Genomic DNA, 25457 nt, shown 5'->3' with positions numbered 1-25457 from the left:
AAAAAAAAAAAATCACTAGGATGGAGGAGAAGTTGCAGCCAGCCCAGGCCAGCATGAGCCTTCCTGCTGAAGAAGAGATGACCCACATGGTTAGTATTTGGTTACATACAAAAAATTTAAAAATAAGTCAATATATTGAGAATAATGGGAGCCATGTTTCTCATTCCCAGGAAAGAGAGGTACAAATATAGAAGGGGAAAGTCTAGAATAAAACATCTAAGGTTGAATTGTAATTGGAGGTATCAATGTGGATTCCTGGTTGATTCAAGTTTGTCTTAAGAGTAATGGAAAGCCACTGGGAGACTGCAGGGTGCAGTACAGTGGGGTAAGCAGTTCATTATAAGATGTGCATTTGGAGGGGCACCTAGGTGGCTCCTTTGGTGAAGCTCCGACTCTTGATCTCAGCTTAGGTCTTGACCTCAGGGTCGTAAGCTCAAGCCCTGCATTGGGCTCCATGCTGGGCAGGGAGCCTACTTAAAAAAAAAAAAAAAAAATATTTGCATTTCAAAAATATAACTATTACTGTGGCAAAATGTGGAAAACAGACTGGAGAAGGGAAAGAGAGAACTTGGAAAACTAGTATGGGTTTACTAAAGTGGCTAAAGAAAAAGCAGATGGTAGCCTAGACTTGATGGTGGTGATAGGGATGGAAAAATTTGGATTGACTGAAGAAATACTGAGAAGGTAAAAAATGGTATGACTTGGTGATGGAGACGTGTACAAGAAGATAGCTAAGTTTTGGGTTTGCTAAACCGAACAAATGGTGCCATCCAATGAGGTAGGAAACATTAGAAGAGAATAAAGTTTTAGGGAAAGATCATGCATTGACTTTTAAACATAAAGACTTGAGCTTCCTTTGAGACAAAAAAAAATGTGGAGTTCTGGAAACCAAGGAAAGGGAATGTTTCAAGGAGCGAGAGGGGCTCCTGGGTGGTTCAGTCGGGGTTAAGTGTCCAACTCTTGATTTCTGCTCAGGTCATGATCTCAGGTCGTGGGATGGAGCCCTGAGGTGGGCAACGCACTGAGCGGGGAGTCTGCTTGAGATTCTCCCTCTCCCTCTGCCGTCCCTGCTCTCTCTCTCTTAAAAGTAGAAGAAGGAGGAGGAGAGGAAGAAAAAAAGAGAGATCAACTATGCTGAAAGCTTTAGAGAGGTGAGGTAGTATACGGCTGAAAAATATTCATGAGAGATCTGCTTCAGAAGACTGATAGATGCAGAAGCCAAGGCTGGAATGGGTTGAGAAGTGAGTAGGCAGAAAGAAAATAGAGGCTCTTGCCCTTTCACTACAAAAAGCAGTTGTAGAAAATGTACTTATATTGGCCTAAAAGAAAAGTGCCATAATTCCAGCCAAATCAGAAACATCGAGTGAGTTCAAGCTCCACTTGAAATGAAGTTAATTTCAATTTATATGTGTCATGCTACCTAGTCTTCTGGGCTCCACAATAATGGAACTTGCTCTAGAAAACACAATACATAATACTCATTAATGCTGCTATTATGATTGGAAAATAAGAATTCTACCAAAAAAATTACTACAATAAAGTCACTTGGAGTCACTTTGGCCTTCAAAGGTCATGTCTTCCTCTGTGTTCTAAACATAGGATGTGTTGTCCCACAATGCTTTTGTCCCATATCCAAAACCTTATCCAAATTTCAGATCAGGTTCTGTCTATCAGTGAGTCATATCACACCTTATTTGGAAAACCTTAGCATTTGTGCCTTTAACCAGTAATGTTGCCAACCAGGCCTTGCTCGCAAATTAATAAATATTTACACAGTACATTATGAAGCTCCAGCAGGCACAGTGAGTTCTCAATATTTTGTATGTTGCTAAGACTTTTTATGTATATTCAAATTAAGTAGAGTCTTGTAAACTGCTCCAAACCCCATTTCCATCTCTCAGTCCTCAATTTCCCTATGAGTCATAATAGTTAACATTCATTGATTACTGTGCTCCATTCACTATTCTAGACATTTTTCACATAACACAAATAATCCTCCCAACAACACTGTAATATCGATATTACTATTACTATTCTACAAATTAAGAAGTTGAGATACAGAAAGGCCAAGTGACACAATTATTAATGATGGAGTTGCCACCTAATTCACATAAACGATTCACACAAATACAGATAAGAGAGCCTACGTTCCTAAATTTTTAGCAGCAGAAAGATAACCCTGATAAGGCCTGGTCCTACCTGGCCAAGTTTTACTGATGTACCAGGATTAAGTAGCATAGTTTAGCAGCCGGATTTTTAAAAGATACTCCACTCCATTGAATCACACGTTGTCCACTTTCTAGGCCCTCTTCCGCGGTGCTACAAGAACCCGCTGTATTCCTGACGGCCCAGAGGTGGCGCTGCAGGGACAAGTAAGGAACTTGGGCAGCGTCACTGGGAGGGGCTGATCCCGAACAAGGAAACGATCCGCCACCCCGCGGTAGGCGGAACCTAAGGAAGGCCAAAAGAAAGCGAGTGTTCTGTTGTGCGCAGGCGCAGGGCTGGGCACTCCCCCGGGAGTGAGGGCTGCTGGGCTCGATGACGTGGCCTGGCGACGTCCGCTCCGGTGCGCCTCCGGGGAACCCGGCGCCGCCGGAACTGCCTGCGGCCTAGTCCCGAAGCGCGTGTGCTTGTGAGCCGGAGCCGGGGACGGCGGCGGCGGCGGCAGCCGGGCCTGCGGGGACACGACGGGGCCGCTGCCATGGGGGAGTGACGTGTCTGTGCCCGCTGTTCCGCGACAGCGGCGAGACATGAAGAAACCCCGCGGCGGCGGCAGCGGCGGCGGCTCCTGAGCCCCGGCATGGAGGAGAAATACGGCGGGGACGTGCTAGCCGGCCCCGGCGGCGGCGGCGGCGGCGGCGGCGGCGGCCTCGGGCCGGTGGACGTGCCCAGCGCTCGGTAAGTGACGGACGCGGCTCGCACCTCCGGAGCGCCTCTTTCCCGCGCCTGCGCTCGCCGGCTCGCTCACTCGCGCACCCAGACGGCAGCTGCCCCCCGGACGCGCGCGGGCACCGGCGTCCCTCCCGTCCCGCTGACAGCCCGGAACGCCCTCAGCCCAGCACGCGTCCCACAGCGGTCCGTCCTGTCCCTGTGCCTCCTGCGCCTGTGGCTTTCATTGGCTCCCCCGTTGTCCGCTGCAGAATGAATGCTCTAAAGCCGAGGGCGGTACTGCTTGAGTTTCTGGTTTTCGAGGCATACCGTTAACCTTCCCTCAACCAGCCGGTTCACGGGAGGGGTGTTTCTGGTCTGTGACAACCTTTTCTGCTGGCTCTTTCTCCCTGAAATAGTAGTTTAGTGACTACTTAACCTTTCTGACGTCTCCCTGCGTAAGTTAGGGGAAGGTGTCACCATCTTCAGGCGAAGAAACCAAAGTACAAACGGATGAACTTCGACATTCAGGTTAACCCCACACATCAAAAATTCAGCCCATCATCTAGCTTTCTTTATTTTCCTTGGCTTATTTATTTTATTATTAAATGAGAAATGTGTACTCATTGTTTAAAAAAAAAAAAAACCTCAAGCACTACAAAAATTCGTAGAATAAAAGGCGAAAATTCCTCTTTACCCGCCCCCCCATGTTCCCACGAACCTCCAAGAGGTAAGTACAGTAACCAGTTAGAGTGTGTCCTTGATCTGTCTTAAGTTCTGAGGTAGTGTCAAGGATGCATAAAATATGGCCCAACAATTTTGTTGGAATTTGGTATTCACTGTCTTCATTTTTAATGAGGTTCAGTTTTTCCGTTCTTGAAGACTTTTTTTTTTTTTTGAGGTTTAAAGATTTTGATAAATTCTTTGGAACTGTAGAAATAGCATTGCCAATATAATTTTTTTTCAGTGAAGAGGAAAGGACATTTAAAATGCTGAAACAGAACTTAGTCAACTGCATTTTTGTAGTGTAAGTTAAATTTTCTAATCTCTTACAAATAACAGCATATCAGATATTATTTAGTGAGTTCTGACAGGTAAATGCAATAGGTGACTCGGGTCTAGATTTTGGTAGTAGAGGGGAAAAAATGCGGTAAAGGACAGTAATAGATCCATTAACAAAACCGGACTATGGGTGATAAAGTATAACCATGTTAAATTTTCTGAAGTTGATAACTTTCCTGATTTTATAAGAAAATGTACATATTCTTAGGAAATCAAGTATTTAGAAGTGTGATGTAAATAACTTACTCTTAGCTGAGAAAAAGAGGCCTGTGTTTAGAGAGATGATAACGCAAATGGGACATTTAACAGTGAGGGAATCCAGATAAAGGGTATACTATTCTTGCCACTTTTCTGTAAACTGGAAATTATTTTTAAACAAATAGTTTAAAATTACCATTTATTCAAGAGATTACTGTCTTATCTGTGGCAAACAGTCTTTTGCTCTACTGTTGTATTATTTGCTTAGCAGAACTGCCCTATTGTAACTCATTGCAAAGTCAAATTCAACTCAGGAGTGGTTGAATTCTTAATAGATTCCAAGTTGCAAGAATTTTCCTTTGCATAGGCTAACGATCAAATACTCGTTATGATCTGCAATAAAAACTAGTTCAAAAATCCTTTAATTGTGGGTATTTTTGTGCCTGAATTAACAAAAAAAGAATTGCTTTAAATGTTTCTATCTGGCTTCTGTAAGGCCTCTTTGCAGAAAAGAAGATGATAGTCAATATTTGTTGAACACCAGTGTTCGATGTGCTTTGAGTATAGCATCTCAATTAATCCGTACAACAGTGCTATAGACTACATAGCACGTCCCTGTTTCACAGATAAAGAAACTGAGACATAGAAAAAAGTTTATTTTCCCAACTAATAACTGACCTGAGAGTCAGTTATCCTAAACCCCATGCATTTCACACTGATTGTGGTTTTTGTTTACTGGAGAACCATGAACTGCCTACTGCAGTGGGCAAAGCTAAGAAGCACATTTAAACCCAAACCAAAATTTTGGTAATTCTAGGTCTAGAGAACCAGAGATTTTTTATAATGTTTGATGAAACTGTTTGGTGGCAAATAATGATTTATCAGTTGGGTAGGTGGAATATATCCCTCTGAGTCCCCCAGAGCCATTGAGTGACTCAAGGCCACTGCCCCTGTTGAAGAGCCTTTCTCTTCTAACCCCCTCATCTTTCCCTTTTAGTAAATGAAGCTGTTCACTCTTTCCCTGCACAATATAAACTACAAATTATCTACTTATTAGTATATGGTTATTTAGCCTTAGCTAGTGTTTCATCTGTAGCCCAAGAGGAAGACTTCATTATGCGGCTTTAAAAATCAGAGACTCCAGGGATGCCTGGGTGGCTCAGTCGATTAAGCGAGTCTGCCTTCTGCTCAGGTCATGATCTCAGGGCCCTGGGATTGAGCCCCACATCAGGCTCCCTGCTCAGCGGAGAGCCTGCTTCTCCCTCTCCCACTGCTGCTCCCCATGCTTGTGCTCTCTCTCTCTCTGTGTCTCTCTCTCAAATAAATAAATAAAATCTTAAAAAAAAAAAAAAGATTGGGGGCGCCCAGATGGCTCAGTCGTTAAGTGTCTTTCTTCAGCTCAGGTCATCAAGCCTGCATTGGGCTCCCTGCTCAGCGGGGAAGTCTGCTTCTCCCTCTCCCTCTGCCGGCTGCACTCCCTGCTTGCACTCTCTCACTCTCTCTCTGTCAAATAAATAAATAAAATCTTTAAAAAAAAAGATTAATGTTTTATAAATAATAAAAATCAGAGAGTCCAACTTAAAATGTTAAAATAATTTTCCTGATTTAATAGTGTTAGCAAAAATCTTGAACATACATGAAAAGTCATGTAACTATCAAAATATGTGTATAATTGTAAGTATATGAAATATGTATGTGTCCATACATGAAGATGCAAAGGAAAAGATTTGGAAGGATGACCACTTGGTTGTCTGTGAGGAGGAAATGGGAATGATTTTATCTAAAACTTTAATAACAAGCAGCTAGTCAGGAATTACTTTTATAATCTCTGTATTTTAAAAATTAAAAAAGGGATAAAGAAAATTAGTGTCGGAAAGATCATAATAGTAATATGTTTACCAAGAAGCATTTTACTTGGGGGGGCCTGGGTGGCGAAGTCAGTTGAGCATCCAGCTCTTAGTTTCAGCTCAGGTGGTGATCTCAGGGTCTTGAGATCAGCATGTCTGGCTCCAGGCTCAGTATGGTGTCTGAGAGTTTCTCTCCCTCTGCCTCTCCCGCTCGTGCTCCCTCTTTCTCTCTAAAGTAAATAGATCTTTTTTTTTTTTTTAAGTATTTTACTGAAGTTAATGTTCCTTATGACTAAATCTTGGCTTTGAAATGACAAAATTTTAAAGGTTTATTAATACTTTAAACGGAAATTACTTAGAAACTGGGCACCTGGGTGGCTCAGTCAGTTAAGTGTCTGCCTTCGGCTCTGGTCATGATCCTAGGGTCCTGGGATCAAGCCCTACATTGGGCTCCCGGCTCAGCAGGGAGCCTGTTTCTCCTCCTGCTTGTGTGTGCACGCTCTCTCTCTGTCAAATAAATAAATAAAATCTTAAAAAAAAAAAAGGAATTTCATATATTGTCCCATCTTGTTAAAACACGTGTATTAAATATAATCTACCTTTTCCTTGATAACCTCTGGTCATTCTGTCATCTGGCTAACCTAGCTTAAATACAGTCATCTATTTAAGGCGTTTTCCTAGTACTAGTATTTTGCATATGCTGCTCTCTACTTTGAAATACTCTTTCCATTTTCTTGCTTTGTAATTCCTGCTTATTCTTTATTTTTATTTTTTTGAAGTACGCTCCATGCCCAGCATAGAGCCCAATGCATGACTTGAACTCATGACCCTGTGGTCGAGACCTGAACTGAGATCAAGTGTGAATGTTTAACTGACTTAGCCACCCAGGCACCCCAAATTCCTACTTAATCTTTAATACATACTTAGATATCTTGAATTCTAAAGATGGACCTTTGCTTACCAAGTTACAGTTAGTTGCTTCCACTATTCTTTTAAAACTCTAATACTTGGGGGTCACATAAATACTTGTTTGCTTGCCTGTCTTCCTTAGGCCTCAGACTCCTTGCAGACAGGTCTCTATTACACATTAAGTGTCGCAGATAGCACCTAGAAATATGTTTAGTTCCAAGTAACATAACAAAGAGAACTTTAAACAAATAAGAAGATGTTCTTCTCACATAAAAGAAACCAGGTAGGTATTTGCTCAGCACCTCAGTGAGACCACCCAGATTCCTTGTCTTTGCTCTCTGCCATCCCAAGTGTATTGGCCTTGATAGTCAGGCTTGTTATAAGATGGATAACACTTTTAGATAATGTTAACATTTTGATAACATTTTTTAGATAAAGTTCCTTCCTTGAAGGCAGAAAGAAGACAGAAGTATTTCCAGCTGCATCTTCCCTTTTGATCAGGAAGGGAGAAGGCTGTGCTTGAAGCCACCTTGTCAGTCTTCCCTTAGGTCTCATTGGCCGTTTATAGCATCTGGCACATAGTAAGTAAGTGTGCAAAGAATATTTGAAGGCTAACTATCCCTATACAGGATATACAAGACTCTTTGCTGATATTGAGAATCCCCAGACTGCTGTCATTGTTTTTCCTGGTCTTTGTTTTTTCCCTCCCTATCTTGACATTATTGTTCTTTATGTCCTTACTTCTATCCTGCTGCCTTATTATTACACTTGATTAAGAGCTTAAGGAGTAAAGCCCGTGCAGTTTCCAGTGTCGCTCTCTACTTAATTTCATTCTTTTTTTTTTTTTTTCATTCTGAGTCCATGGCTGGGTTGCTGATAGTCCAAGCCAGAAGCTTGACTGCCACTTAATGTACTGTATTATTGCATTATGTATGTTACTGTATGAGATATCACTGTATCACACAAGTATAGTTGTAGAGTTAACATTCTTTCTTTTGGTAAACGTTTGCTGGGTACATATAATGCCCTTGACTGTGTTAGGAACTAATAAACAGCAGATTTCTAGCTCAACTTTTATTTTCCTTGACTAATTTTGAATTGCTATGCTGACCAGAATATTTAATTAACATTAATATAGTTGATATACTCAGCGTACTAAAGTCTGCGTGACTTTTTTCTCTGGTTTAAATGGGCGAAAATATAAAAAAATCTTAGGTTTTAATATGGTTTTTGTCTTTCATATTTAAAGATGATTTGATGGTTGTGTGTGCCACCGTGAATGTATAATTGAGAACAATTTAGAATGTAGGAACCCTCAAAGCCTTTAGATGAACTTTGATTTTCTCTGTGACATATTACATGATCTCAGGATTGTGAGAACTAGCCCCGTGTGTCTTGCTGCATGCTCAGTAGGGAGACTGCTTAAGATTCTCTCTCTCCTCTCCCTCTACCCTGGCTTGCATTCTCTCTCTTAAAACAAAAACAAACAAACAAACAACAAAAAAAAAAAACAGCATATTTGGGCACCTGGCTGGCTCATTCTGTAGAACATGTGACTCTTGATCTCCAGGTGGTGAGTTCAAGCCCCCCCTTGGACATGGAGCCTACTTAAAATTTAAAAAAAAAGCATACTTAAGAGCCGTGGGTTTGACCCTAGCTAATGTTGTGGACTTTAATTTCCCAATCTGTGACATGAGAGGAACTGGGCTAGAGAATCTCTAAGGTGTTTCTCAGCTCTTAAATCTTAGTGTTCAGTTTACTCAAGCACGTGTACATTTACTTTCATACCTGGACAGTTGCTAGAGATTTGGTAGATTTCCCTTGTTGTATTCTTTGTTTTTAGCCAATCTGCAGAGAGTCCAAAAACAAAATACACTTGATTTTGTGTTGCTGTTATAGCCATAACTTTAAGTTTATTATTTTTCCAATGCTCCTTTTTTTGTTGAGATAAAATTTACCTATAATAAAATGCATGGATTTTAAAGGTACAAGTTTGCATTTTTCACAGATGTGTATACCTATGTAACTTTCAGCATAATCAAGCTATAGAACTTTTTTTTTTAAGATTTATGTATTTAGAGAGAGACCGCTCAAGCATGTGTGGGGGGAAGGGGCAGAGAGGGAGAGAGAGAATCTTGAGCAGACTGCCTGCTGAGCACAGAGCCTGATCCCCAACTCGGGGCTTGATCCGTGACCCTAAGATCATGATTGCAGCCAAAAATCAATGGTCAGGTACTTAACCGACTGAGCCACCTAGGAGCCCCAAGCTATGGAACATTTTTGTCGTCCCAGAAAATATGTTTGATCTTTGAAACGGAAATTTTAATGAAGTTTATACTGTTCAACAAGTGGGTTAAATAGGAACTTCTTTAGGGTGCTTTAGGATGTGACTTACATTATCCCGCAATAACATTTTTATTAGCTTTTGGGTGATTAATTATCACAAAGTTGAAATCCCCAGGGGGGAAGAAATCACCAGACTGCACTATAAAAGGCCCCCCAGATGGTGTTCATGATAAGGAAAAGCACTTTTGTCACATCTTTTTTTTAATTTAGTATAATATCTGGACTAAAACAGAAAATGAGCAATCTTGGATGGTGAAGATGCTGAGATTCATTCTTTCAGGGACTGAAATTTATTTTAATAATTGCATCAAAATCTTCCGAAAATATATTTTTTCATGACTTCTTAATCAGATTACTGTTTGTTTAATATAGTTTAGCTCTTGTTAATTCAGCGCCATCGCACTGGGTTATTCATACTCATCAGTTTTTGTGTTATGCGTTGATATCCCCATTGTATGTCAGATTGTCTTAATTCTATTTGAATGACTTGGGCTTCTTTTAAACTTACGGGTTTGCTTTTTGTATTTTTTCTCCCATTGAGAGAGACTTCTTATCCCTGTCAGTATGCTGGCTGTGGACGTTCCTCACACATCGTTTTTGGTTTTGGTTTTGGGTTTTTTCCTTCCAGCTCCTTTTTAATGTAGTAACACCTGTTTGGTGTAAACTTAAAAAGTCATCTACTAAGTGGCTTGCACAAGATGTCCTATTAGGGTGAGGGAAAAAATACTAAGTCCACAACTTTCTATCTCATTCTTTTTAATTTCTTTTTTTTTTTTTTTTAAGATTTTATTTATTTATTTGACAGAGAGAGACAGCGATAGAGGAAACACAAGCAAGGGGGGTGGGAGAGGGAGAAGCAGGCTTCCCCGCCAAGCAGGGAGCCCGATGCAGGGCTCGATCCCAGGACCCTGGGATCATGTCCTGAGCTGAAGGCAGAAACTTAACGACTGAGCCACCCAGGAGCCCTCATTCTTTTTAATTTCTAATTTGTGTATGTTTCATAACATATATAACACCAGTACAGTAATTCACTTTTACAACATACGGATAAATAGTGGGTTTCATGTGCAAAAAAAATTTTTTTTTACTGCTAGAGAGTATATGATCAAAGAAGACTAGTAGGCTAGAAAACTAAGTAATTTCTTCCCTAATTCAGTTTCTTTTTCAGGAGCTCCTTTTTTCTTTCTTTTTATGGCACCCTAATTTTTTCACGCATGCAGTATTCTTTCTTTTGTCTCAGAGATTGTTATTTATAGTTCTTTGTTGTTTGCTGCTGCTGTTACCTATGGTCCCTTTATCTTTTAGATTTGTTGTTTTTGTTTGGTCTCTCCTAAGCTTATCTTAAGGATTGATTATCCATGTTTGCCATTCATATTTGAGTGAGCCCTATAAAGCTAATTAGAACACCTGTGTGGGGCTTGTCCCTAGTGGATCCCTATAAGGGTTCTGCTGAGAGATTGCAGCCTGGCTGTTAGGATACTGGAGGTAAAAGAGGAAAAGGAGGTAACTTTCTTTTAATTTCCATGATTTTATTCTAGCACCGCACCCCTCTTCTCTACTTTGCCTTATGTCTAGACCTCTCCAGAGACTAAGCCTCGTGTGTCCTATCATGATTGAGGAGAGATAGTTGCCTGGCTGGGTGGGAATGTGCGGATCTAATTACCTGGAGGACTTGTTGATGCTGATCCTCTTTTCAGCTCCGCGGCCCCATCTGAGGTGCTTCAGATTCCTGAGCCTGTACGGGACTCTGTAGGGCAGGCTGCTTGACTTTTCAACCGATACTCTCACCTCAGTCACATAGCAAAGCAGAGGAGGGGCAGACCTAAGGCATTTACCATTCCTCTGTTCCTTCTTACGTTGTGGTCTTCTAGTTTCATCACAGGTAGAGTTTGGGGTCTGTTTTTATTCTCTTTGTTTGAAGCAACTGTCAAGTTTAAAAAGCAGATTACGAAATGATCTGGCAACTCAGTTAAACAAGAACATATTTTTAGTTTGGCCTCTTTTTTTTTTTTTTTAAGATTTTATTTATTTATTTGACAGAGATAGAGACAGCCAGCGAGAGAGGGAACACAAGCAGGGGCAGTGGGAGACGAAGAAGCAGGCTCGTAGCAGAGGAGCCTGATGTGGGGCTCGATCCCACAATGCCAGGATCACGCCCTGAGCCGAAGGCAGACGCTTAACCGCTGTGCCACCCAGGCGCCCCACTTTTTTTTTTTTTTTAGCAGACTCTGTCTATATACATATATTTTTTTCTATACATTAAAAAGAACCTGGATGTTGTATACCAAGATATTAATAATAGTTATGTGGATGGTGAGTTGTTCGGTTTTTTGTGTGTTTCATTTTTTTAATGAGTATCTGTGGTTTTTATGATGATCCCTATTGTATAATAAGAAAAAAACATATTACAAAGTTCCTGTGATTTTAATGATACTGAAATTTGTTTCTGCTTTTATTTTTCAGATTAACAAAATATATTGTGTTACTATGTTTCACTAAATTTTTGAAGGCTGTGGGACTTTTTGAATCATATGATCTCCTAAAAGCAGTTCACATTGTTCAGTTCATTTTTGTATTAAAACTTGGGTGAGTGTCTGTGGTTCTTTTTTCCTTAATGTTTTATTTATTTGAAACTCCTGTTTTAACTGATTATCTTTAGGAAATGTTAGGTAAAATATTTTGTGCTCTTTATTCCTCCTTACACATGTATGATAAATTTTCCAAAAAATAAAATACCTAAAGTTAGAGGTACAAAGAGAATGACTTTTTTTTTAAAAGACTGTTATACTATAATAGCTTGCCAAAACTAAACTTGTACTATCGTTTGTGTTAAAGAGAGTTTTGCACATTTCTTTTAATGTTCAGCTAATAGAGAATTGCTGAATTTTCGTGTCAATGTTTCCTTATTCACAGGACTGCCTTTTTTATGGTTTTGTTTCAAAAGCCATTTTCTTCTGGGAAAAGTATTACCAAACACCAGGTGAGTTTTTTCCACAATCCTTTTTTCCTAGCAGCTTCCTAGTCATTAGGCCACGAGAAGTGCTCTTTTGTTGATCAGAGTGATTTAAATAATTTAAGTACACAGCAGAACATTTCCAGTTAAGTCACTCTTGACTTGCCTTTCAGTATCAAGGCTTCAAGAGTAAACTGTAAAGTATTAAGATAACAGAATGTTTAAAAATGGAGAAGAGAGTAAAAAATTTTAAGGTATACCATAATTTTTTTTTAATGCAGGACTCTATTCTAAAAATTTCTAAATAAGACATGGAGACATGCCCAAAGCCTAGGACAAATGTCATTAGGAGGCAGATAAAGCATAGAGGTTAAGAAATGAGGCCTCTGGAGTCAGACAAATTCATATTCTGTTTGTTCTCCTTACGAACTCTTACTTTGAGCAAGTTACTTAATTTTTCTATCTCAATTTTCTCACCTGTAAAATGGAGTTAATAATACCTTTGTAATGAGCTGTGAATAATGAATTAATACATATAAAGTTCTTGAAATAATGCCTGGCATATAGTCAGCAGACAGTACATGTTGTTTACTGACATACATATGTACTCATCATCAACATCATTTTCTTTAAGCACCTGAGGTTCAGGATGCATACCAGAAATGTCCTGTGTTCTATATGGTCACCTCACATTATTACCTCTTTGGACAGTAGTTAGAGTTTGCTTTGTGCAACAACTTAGAAACCCGTGCCATGACTTTTTATTAGAATGACAAATTTATGTACTGCTGTTTTAGAGACGATGCATGTTTTAAAAATAGGATTATTTTAATCCCCTTCATAACTTTTTTTCTCTCTTTTCAAGTAATTGAAGGTCCATCTGGTGGAAAAGAATTTAAAGATTAAAACATTACGTGTTCTAGCAAATTACTGAGAAACTAATGAAAAAAACATAAATTTGTATTTTATAGAAAAATATTTCAGTATCTAACAGCAAACAAGAATATAGAAAATGGAAAACAGCATATTGTCTTACAAATCTAGATTTATTCAAGGGATGTTAACATTTTCTATTTAAGTTCAAAATATGTGATTATTTTTAAAAATGTAAAAATGTAATTATTTAGCCTTTAAAATATCTAAATGCTACCATTATTTTCTTTCCCTATATATTTTTTTTAAGATTTCGAGATACTAGGAAAACATATATGACTAAAATTTTTAACTTTTTGTTTCCATTCATAGTGGATCAAAATATTTAAACATGCAGTTGCTGGTTGTATCATTTCACTCTTGTGGTTCTTTGGCCTCACTCTTTGTGGACCACTAAGGTAAATAAAAATGTGTATTTTGAGTGTTTACTTATATGTTTAATTTTGAATATTTTATTCCATTATATTTTATGTTAACTAGTTACGTTAAGTTATATACAAATGCTTCTCTCACTCCTATAGCACTGGGTACATCTCAGTATTTATTTATATGGGGGGGCTGACAGAATCTGTTTAATTTGTGGACTGTCTTTGGTAAACACTGTAAATGTATTTTTCATGATTTGTTGTGATACTTTACTAGTTAAGAGTCCAAACGGTTTATAATTTTTAGCATAGGTGGTTTTTTATCATCCATTGGTGATCCCTTTTAGCAACTGATTTTCAAAACTAAAAGGTCTGAAATGGTAAATAAAATGAACCAGTAGGAAAGCTAAATCTTTGGAGCACCTGGGTGGTTCAGTCGGTTAAGCATCTACCTTAGGCTCAGATCATGATCCCAGGGTTCTGGGATCAAGCCCTGAGTCAGGCTCTCTGCTTACTGGGTAGCCTGCTTCTTCATTTCCCTCTGCCTGCCACTCCTCCTGCTTGTGCTCACGCTCTCTTTCTCTCTCTCTCAAATAAATAAATAAAATCTTAAAAAAAAAAAATCTTCAGACACCTTGGTGGCTCAGTTGGCTAAGCATCTGCCTTCAGCTCAGGTCATGATCTCAGGGTCCTGGGATCAAGTCCCACATCTGGCTCCTGGCTCAGCGGGAAGTCTGCTTCTCCCTCTACCCTTCCCCCCTGCTCGTGATCTCACTCTCTCTCTCTCTTTCTCTCTCTCTCTCTCACACACTCAAATAAATAAAATCTTGAAAAAAATTTCTTTTCCATGAAATTGTATTTTGTTTTCTGTTATTAAATCACTGTCCCTGTGTGTTAGGCAAGAAAGGCAGAAAATTGTTAAATTCTTACTTGACTCCTTATTTACTCTTATATTTCCTGTCTTACAACCCATCACTACCACCAGCTCCTCTGTCAACACTGCCCCCTCATTCTTTAATTAAAACCATCAGGGGCCCCTAGGTGGCTCAGTCGGTTAAGCCTCCGACTCTTGATTTTGGCTCAGGCCATGATCTCAGGCTCCTGAGATCAAGCCCTGCATTGGGCTCCATATTCAGCATGGAGTCTGCTTGTCCCTCTCCCACTGCTCCTTCCCCTGCTTGTGCACTCTGTCTTTCTTACACAAATTAATTAAATTTAATTTAAGAAACAAAAACAGCCGTCATGCAGGGGTGGCTCAGTCTGTTAAGCATCCAACTCTTTATTTTGGCTCAGGTCACAATGTCAGGGTCATGAGATCGAGCCTCATCAGGCTCTCTGCTGGGTGTAGAGTCCGCTTGGGATTGTCTCTGTGTCCTTCTCCCTCTACCCCCCCATCCCCATTTGCACAAGTGTGCGCATGTGCGCTCTCTCTCTCTCTCTCTCTCTAAAAAAAGAGAAAAGGAATTACATGTTTTTTGTTCTTTGTTTTTAGGGAGGGAGAGGGAGGGGCAGAGGGAGAGACAGAATTTTAAGCAGGCTCCCTACCCAATGTGGACCCCCATGCTGGGCTCCATCTGACAACCCAGGGTCCAAGACCTGAGCCCAAATCAAGAGTCAGACACCTAACCAACTGAGCCACCCAGGCACCCCATGTAATTTCTTGATTAAAAAGACTCCTTCAGTGTTCCATAGCCTGCTGATATATTTATTTTCTTAAATTGTATCTTGCAATTATTAATAGAATTAAAGTTAGGACTGCTGTGTTCTGTGTTACAGATTTTTGAGTAAAGAGGAAAAATGAAAAATTTTTAAAAGAGCAGCTGAAAATCATAATATTTAGATCCCATAAGCCCTGTTTTGGCTAGTAATAATGTTTTTCAGGTTTTTTGTGGGTTTTTTTTTTTTAGATTTTATTTATTTGTCACAGAGATATATATTTATTTATTTGTCACAGAGAGATATAGAGAAACCACAAGCAGGGAAGGCAGCAGGCAGAGGGAGAAGGAGGCTCCCCACTGAGCAGGGAGCCTGATGCAGGACTTGATCCAGGACCCTGGGATCATGACCCAAGCCAAAGGCAGACATTTAACCTACTGAGCCACCCAGGTGTCCCAGTTTTATTATTATTATTATTATTATTATTATTATTATTATTATTTCATACATATAAAAGAGTAAATATGAATAAGAATGTTTAAATAATAATGGCCACAGTATGGCCACCTGTATCCCCGTCTCCCCCTACCCTTGGGTGCAATCAGCATCTTAAGTTTTGTTTTTCATTTTCCTCGTTTTCTTTATAGTTTTTTCACATATGTATCTGTGTCTTTTTTTATGTTTAATTATTTTTTTAATGTTTAACTTTGCAAGTTTTTTACTTTGTATGAATAGAATTACATTGCATGCGTATTCTATAGCCTCCTTTTTCCATTTAATGTTACGTTTGAGACTTGCCCTTATTGGTGCATATAATATATATATTGGTGCATATTATATATATATGCATATATATAGTTCATTCATTTTGATGGCAGTTTTTCAAAATACAATTCATAAAACATTCATCCTTTTTTAGTCCATTGGGGCTTCTGTAACGGAAATACTGTATCTACTGGGTGGCGCTTTTTTTTCTTCTTCTTTAAAAGATTTATTTATTTATTTTTAGAGAGAGCGTGCATGAGCTGGGGGAGGGACAGAACGGGGGAGAGAGAGAGAAGCAGATTCCCCACTGAGTGTAGAACCCAACATGGGGCTCAATCCCATGACCCTGAGATCATGACCTGAGCCAAAATCAAGAATTGGAAGTTTAACCAGCTGAGCCACCCAGGTGCCCCATAGACTGGGTGGCTTTTGAACAACACAAATTTACTTCTCAGTTCTGGAGACTGGGAAGTCTTAATATCAGGGTGAGGCAGAGTGACTGTGTTTTGAGGTACTGCTTCCTGGTTCATAGCTATCTTTTCTCAATAACCTCACATGGCAGAATGGGCAAAGAGAATACTCTTGTGGTCTTTTTTTATGAGAACTCTAATCTCATTCATGAGGGAGGGTTCCACCCTCATGACCTGTCCACTGCAAATGCCCCACTTCGAAGCACCATCACACTAGGGATTGGGTTTAACATGTGAATTTAGGGGGGACTCTGACATGCGGTCTATACCACATTTAAAGTGTGCAGTTCAGGGGTGCGTGGGCGGCTCAGTCAGTTAAGGCTTTGCCTTCGGCTCAGGTCATATCCCAGGGTCTTGGGATCAAGCCCCACATAGGGCTCCTTGCTCAGTGGGAAGCCTGCTTCTCCCGCTCCCTCTGCCTGCTGCTCCTCCTGCTTGTGCTTTCTCTCTCTGCCAAATAAATAAATAAAATCTTTAAAATAAATAAAAAAAGCTACTCTCTTAAAAAATAAAAAACATAAAGTGTACAATTCAGCATTTCTTAATATATTCATAGACTTTCATTCATTTTTACTGCTGTACAATAGTCTATTGAATGAATGTATTCTATTTTATTTATTCTTTTACCAATGACATTTAGGTTGGGGCTACTGCAAACAGAACTGATAGGAGCAGCCTCTAAGTGTTTCCTGGTACACATACACAAGAAATTGATGTGATATAAGCCTACAAGTTTTACCATTTCAGCTTCTTTTTTTCCTCCTCTTTTTTTTTTTTTTTAATTAAGTAGGCTCCACACCCAGCATGGGGCTTGAACTCACCACCGAGATCAGGAGTGGGGTGCTCTACTGACTGAGCCAGCCAGGTGCCCCTAGTTTCAGGCCTTCTGGGATAGATAAGGCCAAAAGATAGATTATTCCGAAAGCAGTTGTCCCTATTTATTTTTCTCAGTGTTTTATGAAATCAAGGGGAAATATTTATTTTCTCTTACTGTAGTTGAACTCATGCTTCTTGGTGAAGATCAGATGTATTTTATGAATGATAATGTTGTATTTTTATAGGACTTTGCTGCTATTTGAACACAGTGATATTGTTGTCATCTCACTACTCAGTGTTTTGTTCACTAGTTCTGGAGGAGGACCAGCAAAGGTACAATTTTCTGTTATTAATTCCTTGAAAATTGAAAGTTATACACGTAAAATATTATCTAAACCAATTAAATAAACTCCCTTACCATTTAAAAGAATGCAGGGGCTTTCTCTGCTAATTTTAACTTTTTCTTACAGACTTTTTTTTTTACTTTTTATTCTGAAATCATCATATATTCATAAGAGGATGCAAAAATAGCACCAAGAGTGCCCTTCACTCAATTTCAGTGGTAATTTCTTACCCAACTCAAGTACACTATCAAAACCAAGAAATTGACATTGGTATAATCCATAGACCGTATCAAGACACAGAACAGATTAGGGGCGCCTGGGTGGCGCAGTCGTTAAGCGTCTGCCTTCGGCTCAGGGCGTGATCCCGGCATTATGGGATCGAGCCCCACATCAGGCTCCTCCACTGGGAGCCTGCTTCTTCCTCTCCCACTCCCCCTACTTGTGTTCCCTCTCTTGCTGGCTGTCTCTATCTCTGTCAAATAAATAAAATAAAATCTTAAAAAAAAAAAATTAAAAAAGACACAGAACAGATTAATCACCACAAAGATCTCTATCATACTGTACCCAAGCCTCTTCCCCACCTCATTCTTTACCCTTATTCATCATTTTTGGAAAATACCTAAGAACTTGTTATAAAGTCTGATGAATATTTATCCAACATTTTGCCAACTAGGCCTTATTTATCTTAAGTAACTTAAGTATTATCCTTTTTTGGTAAATGAGTCAAGAATCTACAATTCCAAATTTTTATACCTACAGTATTTCTTTTTTATCAGATTGTTTGCTGTGCATGGTACATTGTCCCAATTATAGAGGAAAGGAAAAATAAAAAGACAAATAAGATGTAGTAGTCCCTGTTCTAAAAGAAGCTGTTGCAGGCTAATGGAGGCAGATGAATAAAATTAAGTGAACAAAGTAACATGCCAGGTAGAGCGGAGAGACTACCCAACCCATAGATTTCAAACGTGATAATTAATATTAAAGCACATGCCACTGTTTCTTTCATCTCACTAATAGAGTACTCCAAAATAAATGTGAATAAAAATTAATACATAATATAAAACTATCTTAATATAGTATAATGGTATGTAAATATATGTAAATGTTGTAAATGTATGTAAATATGTAATGTGTAATAGAAAATACAAATATATGTATAAAGTAATATATGATATAATGTGTAAAATAATATAAATATCTATAAATGTAATATGTAAAATAATATAAAGCTATAAAATAATATAGTTATACATATATATAAAGTAATATATATAAATATGATATACTGTAATATGTAAAATAATATAAATAGAGCTATATAGAGCTATATGGAAAATATAAATACATATAAAGTAATATATATGATATACTGTAATATGTAAAATAATATAAATAGAGCTATAAAACATCAATATATATAATATAAAATATAGATGGATAATTAACTACAAGCAAAGAATTTTCTGAGCATAAAAGCAGTGGGAGATGGGGCGCCTGGGTAGCGCAGTCGTTAGGCGTCTGCCTTCGGCTCAGGGCGTGATCCCGGCATTCCGGGATCGAGTCCCCACATCGGGCTCCTCCGCTGGGAGCCTGCTTCTTCCTCTCCCACTCCCTGCTGTGTTCCCTCTCTCGCTGGCTGTCTCTCTGTCACATAAATAAAGAAAATATTTAAAAAAAAAAAAAAAAAGCAGTGGGAGAAAATCACAATGAGAAAACTCAGTACATTTTTAAAAAATTTTTTATTATGTTAGTCACCCTGCAGTACATCCTTAGTTTTTGATGTAGTGTTCCATGATTCATTGTTTGCATATAACACCCAGTGCCCTGTGCAATATGTCCCTCCTTAATACCCATCACCATCCTATCCCAATCCCCCACCCCCATCCCCTCTGAAGCCCTCAGTTTGTTTCCCAGAGTCCATAGTCTCTCATGGTTCATTCCCCCTTCTGCTTACCCCCCCTTCATTCTTCCCTTCCTTCTCCTACCAATCTCCCTGCTATTTCTTATGTTCCATAAATGAGTGAAACCATATCATAATTGTCTTTCTCTGCTTGACTTATTTCACTTAGCATAATCTCCTCCAGTCCCGTCCATGTTGCTGCAAATGTTGGGTAATCATTCTTTCTGATGGCTGAGTAATATTCCATTGTATATATGGACCACATCTTCTTTATCCATTCGTCTGTTGAAGGGCATCTAGGCTCCTTCAACGATTTAGCTATTGTGGACAATGCTGCTATGAACATTGGGGTGCATATGGCCCTTCTCTTCACTACGTCCATATCTTTGGGGTAAATATCCAGTAGTGCAATTGCTGGGTCATAAGGTAAGCTCTATTTTTTTAACTTTTCAAGGGACCTCCACACTGTTTTCCAAAGTGGCTGTACCAACTTGTATTCCCACCAACAGTGTAAGAGGGTTCCCCTTTCTCCACATTCTCTCCAACATTTTTTGTTTCTTGCCTTGTCAATTTTTGCCATTCTAACTGGTGTAAGGTGGTATCTCAAGGTGGTTTTGATTTGTCCCTGATGGCTAATGATTTTGAACATTTTTTCATGTGTCTGTTAGCCATTTGTATGTCTTCATTGGAAAAGTGTCTGTTCATCTCTTCTGCCCATTTTTTGATTTGATTATTTGTTTCTCATGTATTGAGTTTGAGAAGTTCTTTGTAGATCTTGGATACCAGTCTTTTATCTGTAATGTCATTTGCAAATATCTTCTCCCATTCTCTGGGCTGCCTCTTTGTTTTGATGACTGTTTCCTTTGCTATGCAGAAGGCATGATGAAGTCCCACAAGTTCGTTTTTTCCTTTGTTTCTCTTGCCTAAAACTCAGTACATTTGACCTTATAATGATTATAAGTTTCAGTGTAACAGAAATCATTGTGCAGACAACAAACAACAACAGAAAATTACCACAAGTAAAAGTTTTACATTTCTTTCAAAATATAAATTGGTAAAATCGGTTAAGAAAAATGCATAAGATTCTCAATAAAAAAGAGCCGAGGGCAGGGAAAGACAACTCACAAAAGAAATACAAATGATTTTAAAACATTAAAAGCAACAACAATGACAACAACAAAAATTTGGGAGCCCCTTGGTGGTGGCACAGTTGTTTACGTATCTAATCTTGGTTTCAGCTCAGGTCATGATCTCAGGGTTGTGAGATTGAGGCCCATGTCATCCCCTTGTTCAATGTGGAGTCTGCTTGAGCCTCTTTCCCTCTCCCTCTGCCCCTACCCCCTTTCTCTCGAATAAATGAATCTTTTAAAAATATAATAAGAAATAAAAATTTTGCCACGCTAATGTTCAGAAATTAGAATATAAGTTGTACATATCATATTATTAGTGTCTGTAATGAATCTGGGCATCTGTCTAGGACACAGCATGGTTTTTTTCCTTAGTTATGACTGAGGCACTACAAAATTCTCAGTTGCTCTCTTTAACAAAAGATTAAATTATATCCTCCATATCTGGGTATTGTTGATACTGTCATATTCTAATTTAATGAAATTTAAAATTGTGTGGCTGACTTTTGTCAAGATATCCATCTACCACACTAATAGAGAATTTATCATGTGTACTGGTAAGCACGTTAATGAATAGAATAGGATTCTCACTTTAATTTTAACTTTTATTTAATGAGAGTATGTGGCAGTATACCTGTAAATTTATAAATACAGAATGTATAATAATGCTATTTAAAATAGCATTTTTTTACACCCAAAATTCTGAAATATTTGCATAAACTAGACAGTACATTCTTCCTGGTTTTTCTTTTGTCAAAATCCTTTCCTGGATGAAAACATAAACTTATAAAAAACTTATCAGCTTTTAAATGTGCTACATTTTTACTGGATATGAGAAATGACTTTGCTAATTTTCCTAATGTGCCCTCTTACTCTTTTTCCCTAGAGTGGTAACTAGAATATTGATAATATTGTAAATTAACTGTCTTCTCTATCACTTACATGTTGTAGAATAAAATAAGTTCCTACTAATTATTCTGTAGTTGCTTGGGCTTTTCAACCAGAAGCAAAGTAACATTTAGGAAAATTAATTCTGCAAGCACTAATAGTGCATAGTAACATGCCTAGCCCTGTTAGCAAGAAGACAGTTCAAGTTGTCATTACTGTGTGCCTTAAATGCCTTCAAAATATCCTGCAGAATTTGTTGGAGCTCTTTACTTTTTTATGTTACTGTTAATACTGCAAATTTAGGGGTGCCTGGGTGGCTCAGTCGGTTAAGCATCTGCCTTCAGCTCAGGTCATGATCCCGGGGTCCTGGGATCAAGCTCCACATCGGGCCCCCTGCTCAGTGGAGAACCTGCCTCTCTCTCTCTTCCTCTGCCTCTCCCCTCAGTTGTGTGCTCGCTCTCTCTCTCTCTGTGAAATAGATAAATAAAAGCTTTTTTAAAAAATACTGCATATTTATATTTTATAGTAGAAAGACTTTAAGGTATTTTTTTCTGTAAATATTTATTTGAAAAAAATTCTTCTTTAGCATTTGTATAGTTATAGTCTTAAAAATCAGCTCTTAAAACAGCCATTCTTGGTAATATTTTCTTCATTTTCAGACAAGAGGGGCTGCTTTTTTCATTATTGCTGTGATCTGCCTATTGCTTTTCGACAATGATGATCTCATGGCTAAAATGGCTGAACACCGTATCCTTTTGCAGTAGATTGGAGTGATTTAGTCTTGGAGAAAAATAGAAGACTGGCAGAAAGGGTAAAGAAGGAGGATTGAATTAAACTGATCAGTCATGAATGAAACTTCCATGAATTAATGTAGGTATTCAAATAATGAGTAAATTTATTCTAAAGTAAGTATTTTATAGCATCTCCATCAATATCTTCTACAGGGACAGTGAAAGAATATTTTAGAATGCCCTGGTGCTTAAAAAAAAAAGAAAAATTTAATTTGCCAGTCAACAAAATCACTGTGTTGGCTCCCTTGTAACAAATTTAATGATTTAAATGCTCGATTTAGAGGTCAGTTGGAATTATTAAATATAAACTTTATTTAATGAAAAATCTTTAGCATCTTCTTGCCTGAAAGAAAAAGCTAAAGTTCCTTCACCTGATAATCACTCTCTTGCTCTAAACTGTTATTTCTAATTGAGCTTCCACTATTCTATAACCCCAGCTTTCCAGTCAAATATGTATACTCATTTTCCTCTGCAAACAGACATACCTTGTTCTTTCCTGTCCATACACCTTTGTCCACTACATTTAGCTGACCTTAGAACACTAGTTTTGATTCTTCTGGTTACAGATACTGTCCTAAAGCCTGTCAATTAACTAATAACAGTTTACTTTGTTACAATGAAAGAGAGTGGTGTGACTTTGCAGAACTCCAGGATGCTTGTGATACGCCACCTCTGCCCCTTTCTGCTCGCTGCTTGCTTTACTGAGGCTTACGTGGTCAGTGATTTAGAAAGAGATTTAGGACTAATTTGACATGTTCTGAAAGAGCAACCTTAATTCCATGACAGTAGTGGTCCAAGAAGATCCTTGCTCTTATCCCTTTGTCCTACTTACAGTATGCATGCATATACTTTTGGAGGTTGACTACTAAAATTTAACAACTATATCTCAAGCACTATTGTAATTGTTTGGAGACAACAAAAGAAATACAGGCCATTCCAGTTTGTAAATCATGTCCCAAAATTAGATTTTTAATTGTTTTGTTTTTAAGGGCAATAAACTGTTGCAAGTAGTCCGGTTTGGGGCCCCCAAACTAGTCTATAGTCAGCCTAAAATAATGTAGCTAAAATTTTAGGACTTCAGGATTTAAAGAGTTAATATTTGGGATTTTTTTTTTTCCTTTACTGCAACTCACTTAGCTGAAGGACATCATGACAGTGCTCTAACTCACATGCTTTACACAGCCATTGCCTTCTTAGGTGTGGCAGATCACAAGGTATGTTCTTTTCTTTGTTCCTAACATGATCCAGAGACTGTGAAAAGTTATAGCAACTATAAAAGTGCACTTAAAATAAGTTACCAGTAATTTACAGTATTGCCTGACATTTATGCAGTCCAGTAATTTGGGATGTGGAAGAAATATAATAGCTCCATTTCTTCAAATATTATGTATTTAAGGATTGGGTTTTGGACCGTGTGTTTCTAATGAAACTTATCTAATTTTACTCATAGGGTGGAGTATTGTTGCTAGTACTGGCTTTGTGTTGTAAAGTTGGTTTTCATACAGCTTCCAGAAAACTCTCTATAGATGTTGGTGGAGCCAAACGTCTTCAAGCTTTATCCCATCTTGTTTCTGTGCTTCTCTTGTGCCCATGGGTCATTGTTCTTTCTGTGACAACTGAGGTAAGAGTAGGAATTTATTGGTAATAAGTAAAATGAATTGCTCTTACTTAAAAATTTTAGTTCAGTACATTGTATTTTATTTCACTTTGAGCTTGCAAGTATCTTAAATTACCATTGCTTTTTTTATAATTTTTGAAAAATTTTTGGAGTAAATTTTGTTCATAGAAAATACAAATCAGGTACTATTACATTTGTATATTCATCCCATTCCTGTGGCCCAAAGGAATCAATTAAAGAATATTTGCTTATTTTAGAGCGAGAGAATGAGCGAGCTTGGGGGAAAAACAGAGGGAAAGGGACAAGCATACTCTGCGCTGAGCCTTTACAGGGCTTGATCCCACAACCCTGAGATCATGACCTGGGTGGAAATCGCGAGTTGGACGCCTAACCAACTGAGCCACCCAAACCCTCCTAAAGATTAACCCATTTAATAGTTACTGTGTGTTACAGACAAGGATTGTGGGTCACCTAGTATTTATATAATTATTAAACCATAGTGTTCTTGTTTTTAATACTTTGGGGTTACTGAGAAATGTACTAATATTTTACAGCTCTTATATCTTGGCATTTTATGAATCGTATTGAGTTAGAATATTTGTTTAAATATGAAGGGATTAAATAAAACATAAGATGTGAACTTTATTCCAGTGCAGTGCTAACAATTTCTTTTTTTTCTTCTTTTTTTTTAATTTCTAGAGTAAAGTCGAGTCTTGGTTTTCTCTCATAATGCCTTTCACAACAGTTATCTTTTTTGTCATGATCCTGGATTTTTATGTCGATTCTGTTTGTTCAATCAAAATGGAAGTTTCCAAATGTGCCCGCTATGGATCCTTTCCCATTTTTATGAGTGCTCTACTTTTTGGAAATTTTTGGACACATCCAATAACAGACCAGCTTCGAGCTATGAACAAAGCAGCACACCAGGAAAGCACTGAACATGTCCTGTCTGGAGGAGTGGTAGTGAGCGCTATATTCTTCATTTTGTGTGAGCATTTTTCCCCTTGGGAAATTTCATCTCATGGATTCTGATGTTGAAATCATTTACTTAATTTGGGAATTTGTTCAGTGCTTGCATTTCGTGCTGACAGATTCTGTGTTGGTTTTGGTAGCTTAATATTTTAAAACTTTTGTCATGTTGTTGTTTTCTCTTTTTTTTTTTTTTAAAAGCTGCCAACATCTTATCATCTCCTTCCAAGAGAGGACAGAAAGGCACCCTAATTGGATATTCTCCTGAAGGAACACCTCTTTATAACTTCATGGGTGATGCTTTCCAACATAGTTCCCAATCGATCCCCAGGTTTATTAAGGAATCACTAAAGCAAATTCTTGAGGAGAATGACTCTAGGCAGATCTTTTACTTCTTGTGCTTGAATCTGGTAAGATTTTTATATATTTGTGACATATCTTAAAAACGTAATCTTTTAATTTTGACAGTTCTGGTATAATTTTAGTAATTCCCAGATTTCTGATAATTAGAGAGGGGCTAAAATTATATTTTCTCTCAGTCATAGGAAGATTACAGGATCATATTCAGACTTAAGCAAACAATTTTTTTAAAGATTATTTATTTATTTATTTATTTGACAGAGAGGCAGCGA

General features: G+C 38.2%; 1 protein-coding gene across 2 annotated transcripts in view; it reads left to right on the top strand.

Moving 5' to 3' along the window:
- Positions 1–2608: 2608 nt before the first annotated feature.
- The window catches only part of SLC30A5 (solute carrier family 30 member 5), a 34070-nt gene continuing 11221 nt past the window's right edge, over positions 2609–25457 (top strand). Inside the window, exons 1-10 of one of the 2 annotated variants that reach the window (XM_040622210.1) lie at positions 2609–2898; positions 11694–11816; positions 12144–12210; positions 13429–13514; positions 17434–17521; positions 22107–22194; positions 23376–23452; positions 23689–23859; positions 24556–24844; positions 25027–25235. In XM_040622210.1, coding sequence (XP_040478144.1) covers positions 2801–2898; positions 11694–11816; positions 12144–12210; positions 13429–13514; positions 17434–17521; positions 22107–22194; positions 23376–23452; positions 23689–23859; positions 24556–24844; positions 25027–25235 — 1296 coding nt within the window. In that variant the 5' untranslated portion in view covers positions 2609–2800. Of the gene's footprint in view, positions 2899–7445; positions 7466–11693; positions 11817–12143; positions 12211–13428; positions 13515–17433; positions 17522–22106; positions 22195–23375; positions 23453–23688; positions 23860–24555; positions 24845–25026; positions 25236–25457 lie in introns of those variants that run through there. The other variant, XM_040622211.1, reaches the window with a different exon arrangement.

Source organism: Ursus maritimus, unplaced genomic scaffold (genome assembly GCF_017311325.1).
Source record: "Ursus maritimus isolate PB19 unplaced genomic scaffold, ASM1731132v1 scaffold_5, whole genome shotgun sequence".
NCBI lineage: Eukaryota > Metazoa > Chordata > Mammalia > Carnivora > Ursidae > Ursus > Ursus maritimus.
Note: the sequence above shows the minus strand (reverse complement) of the source record. Positions and strands in the feature narration are given on the sequence as shown.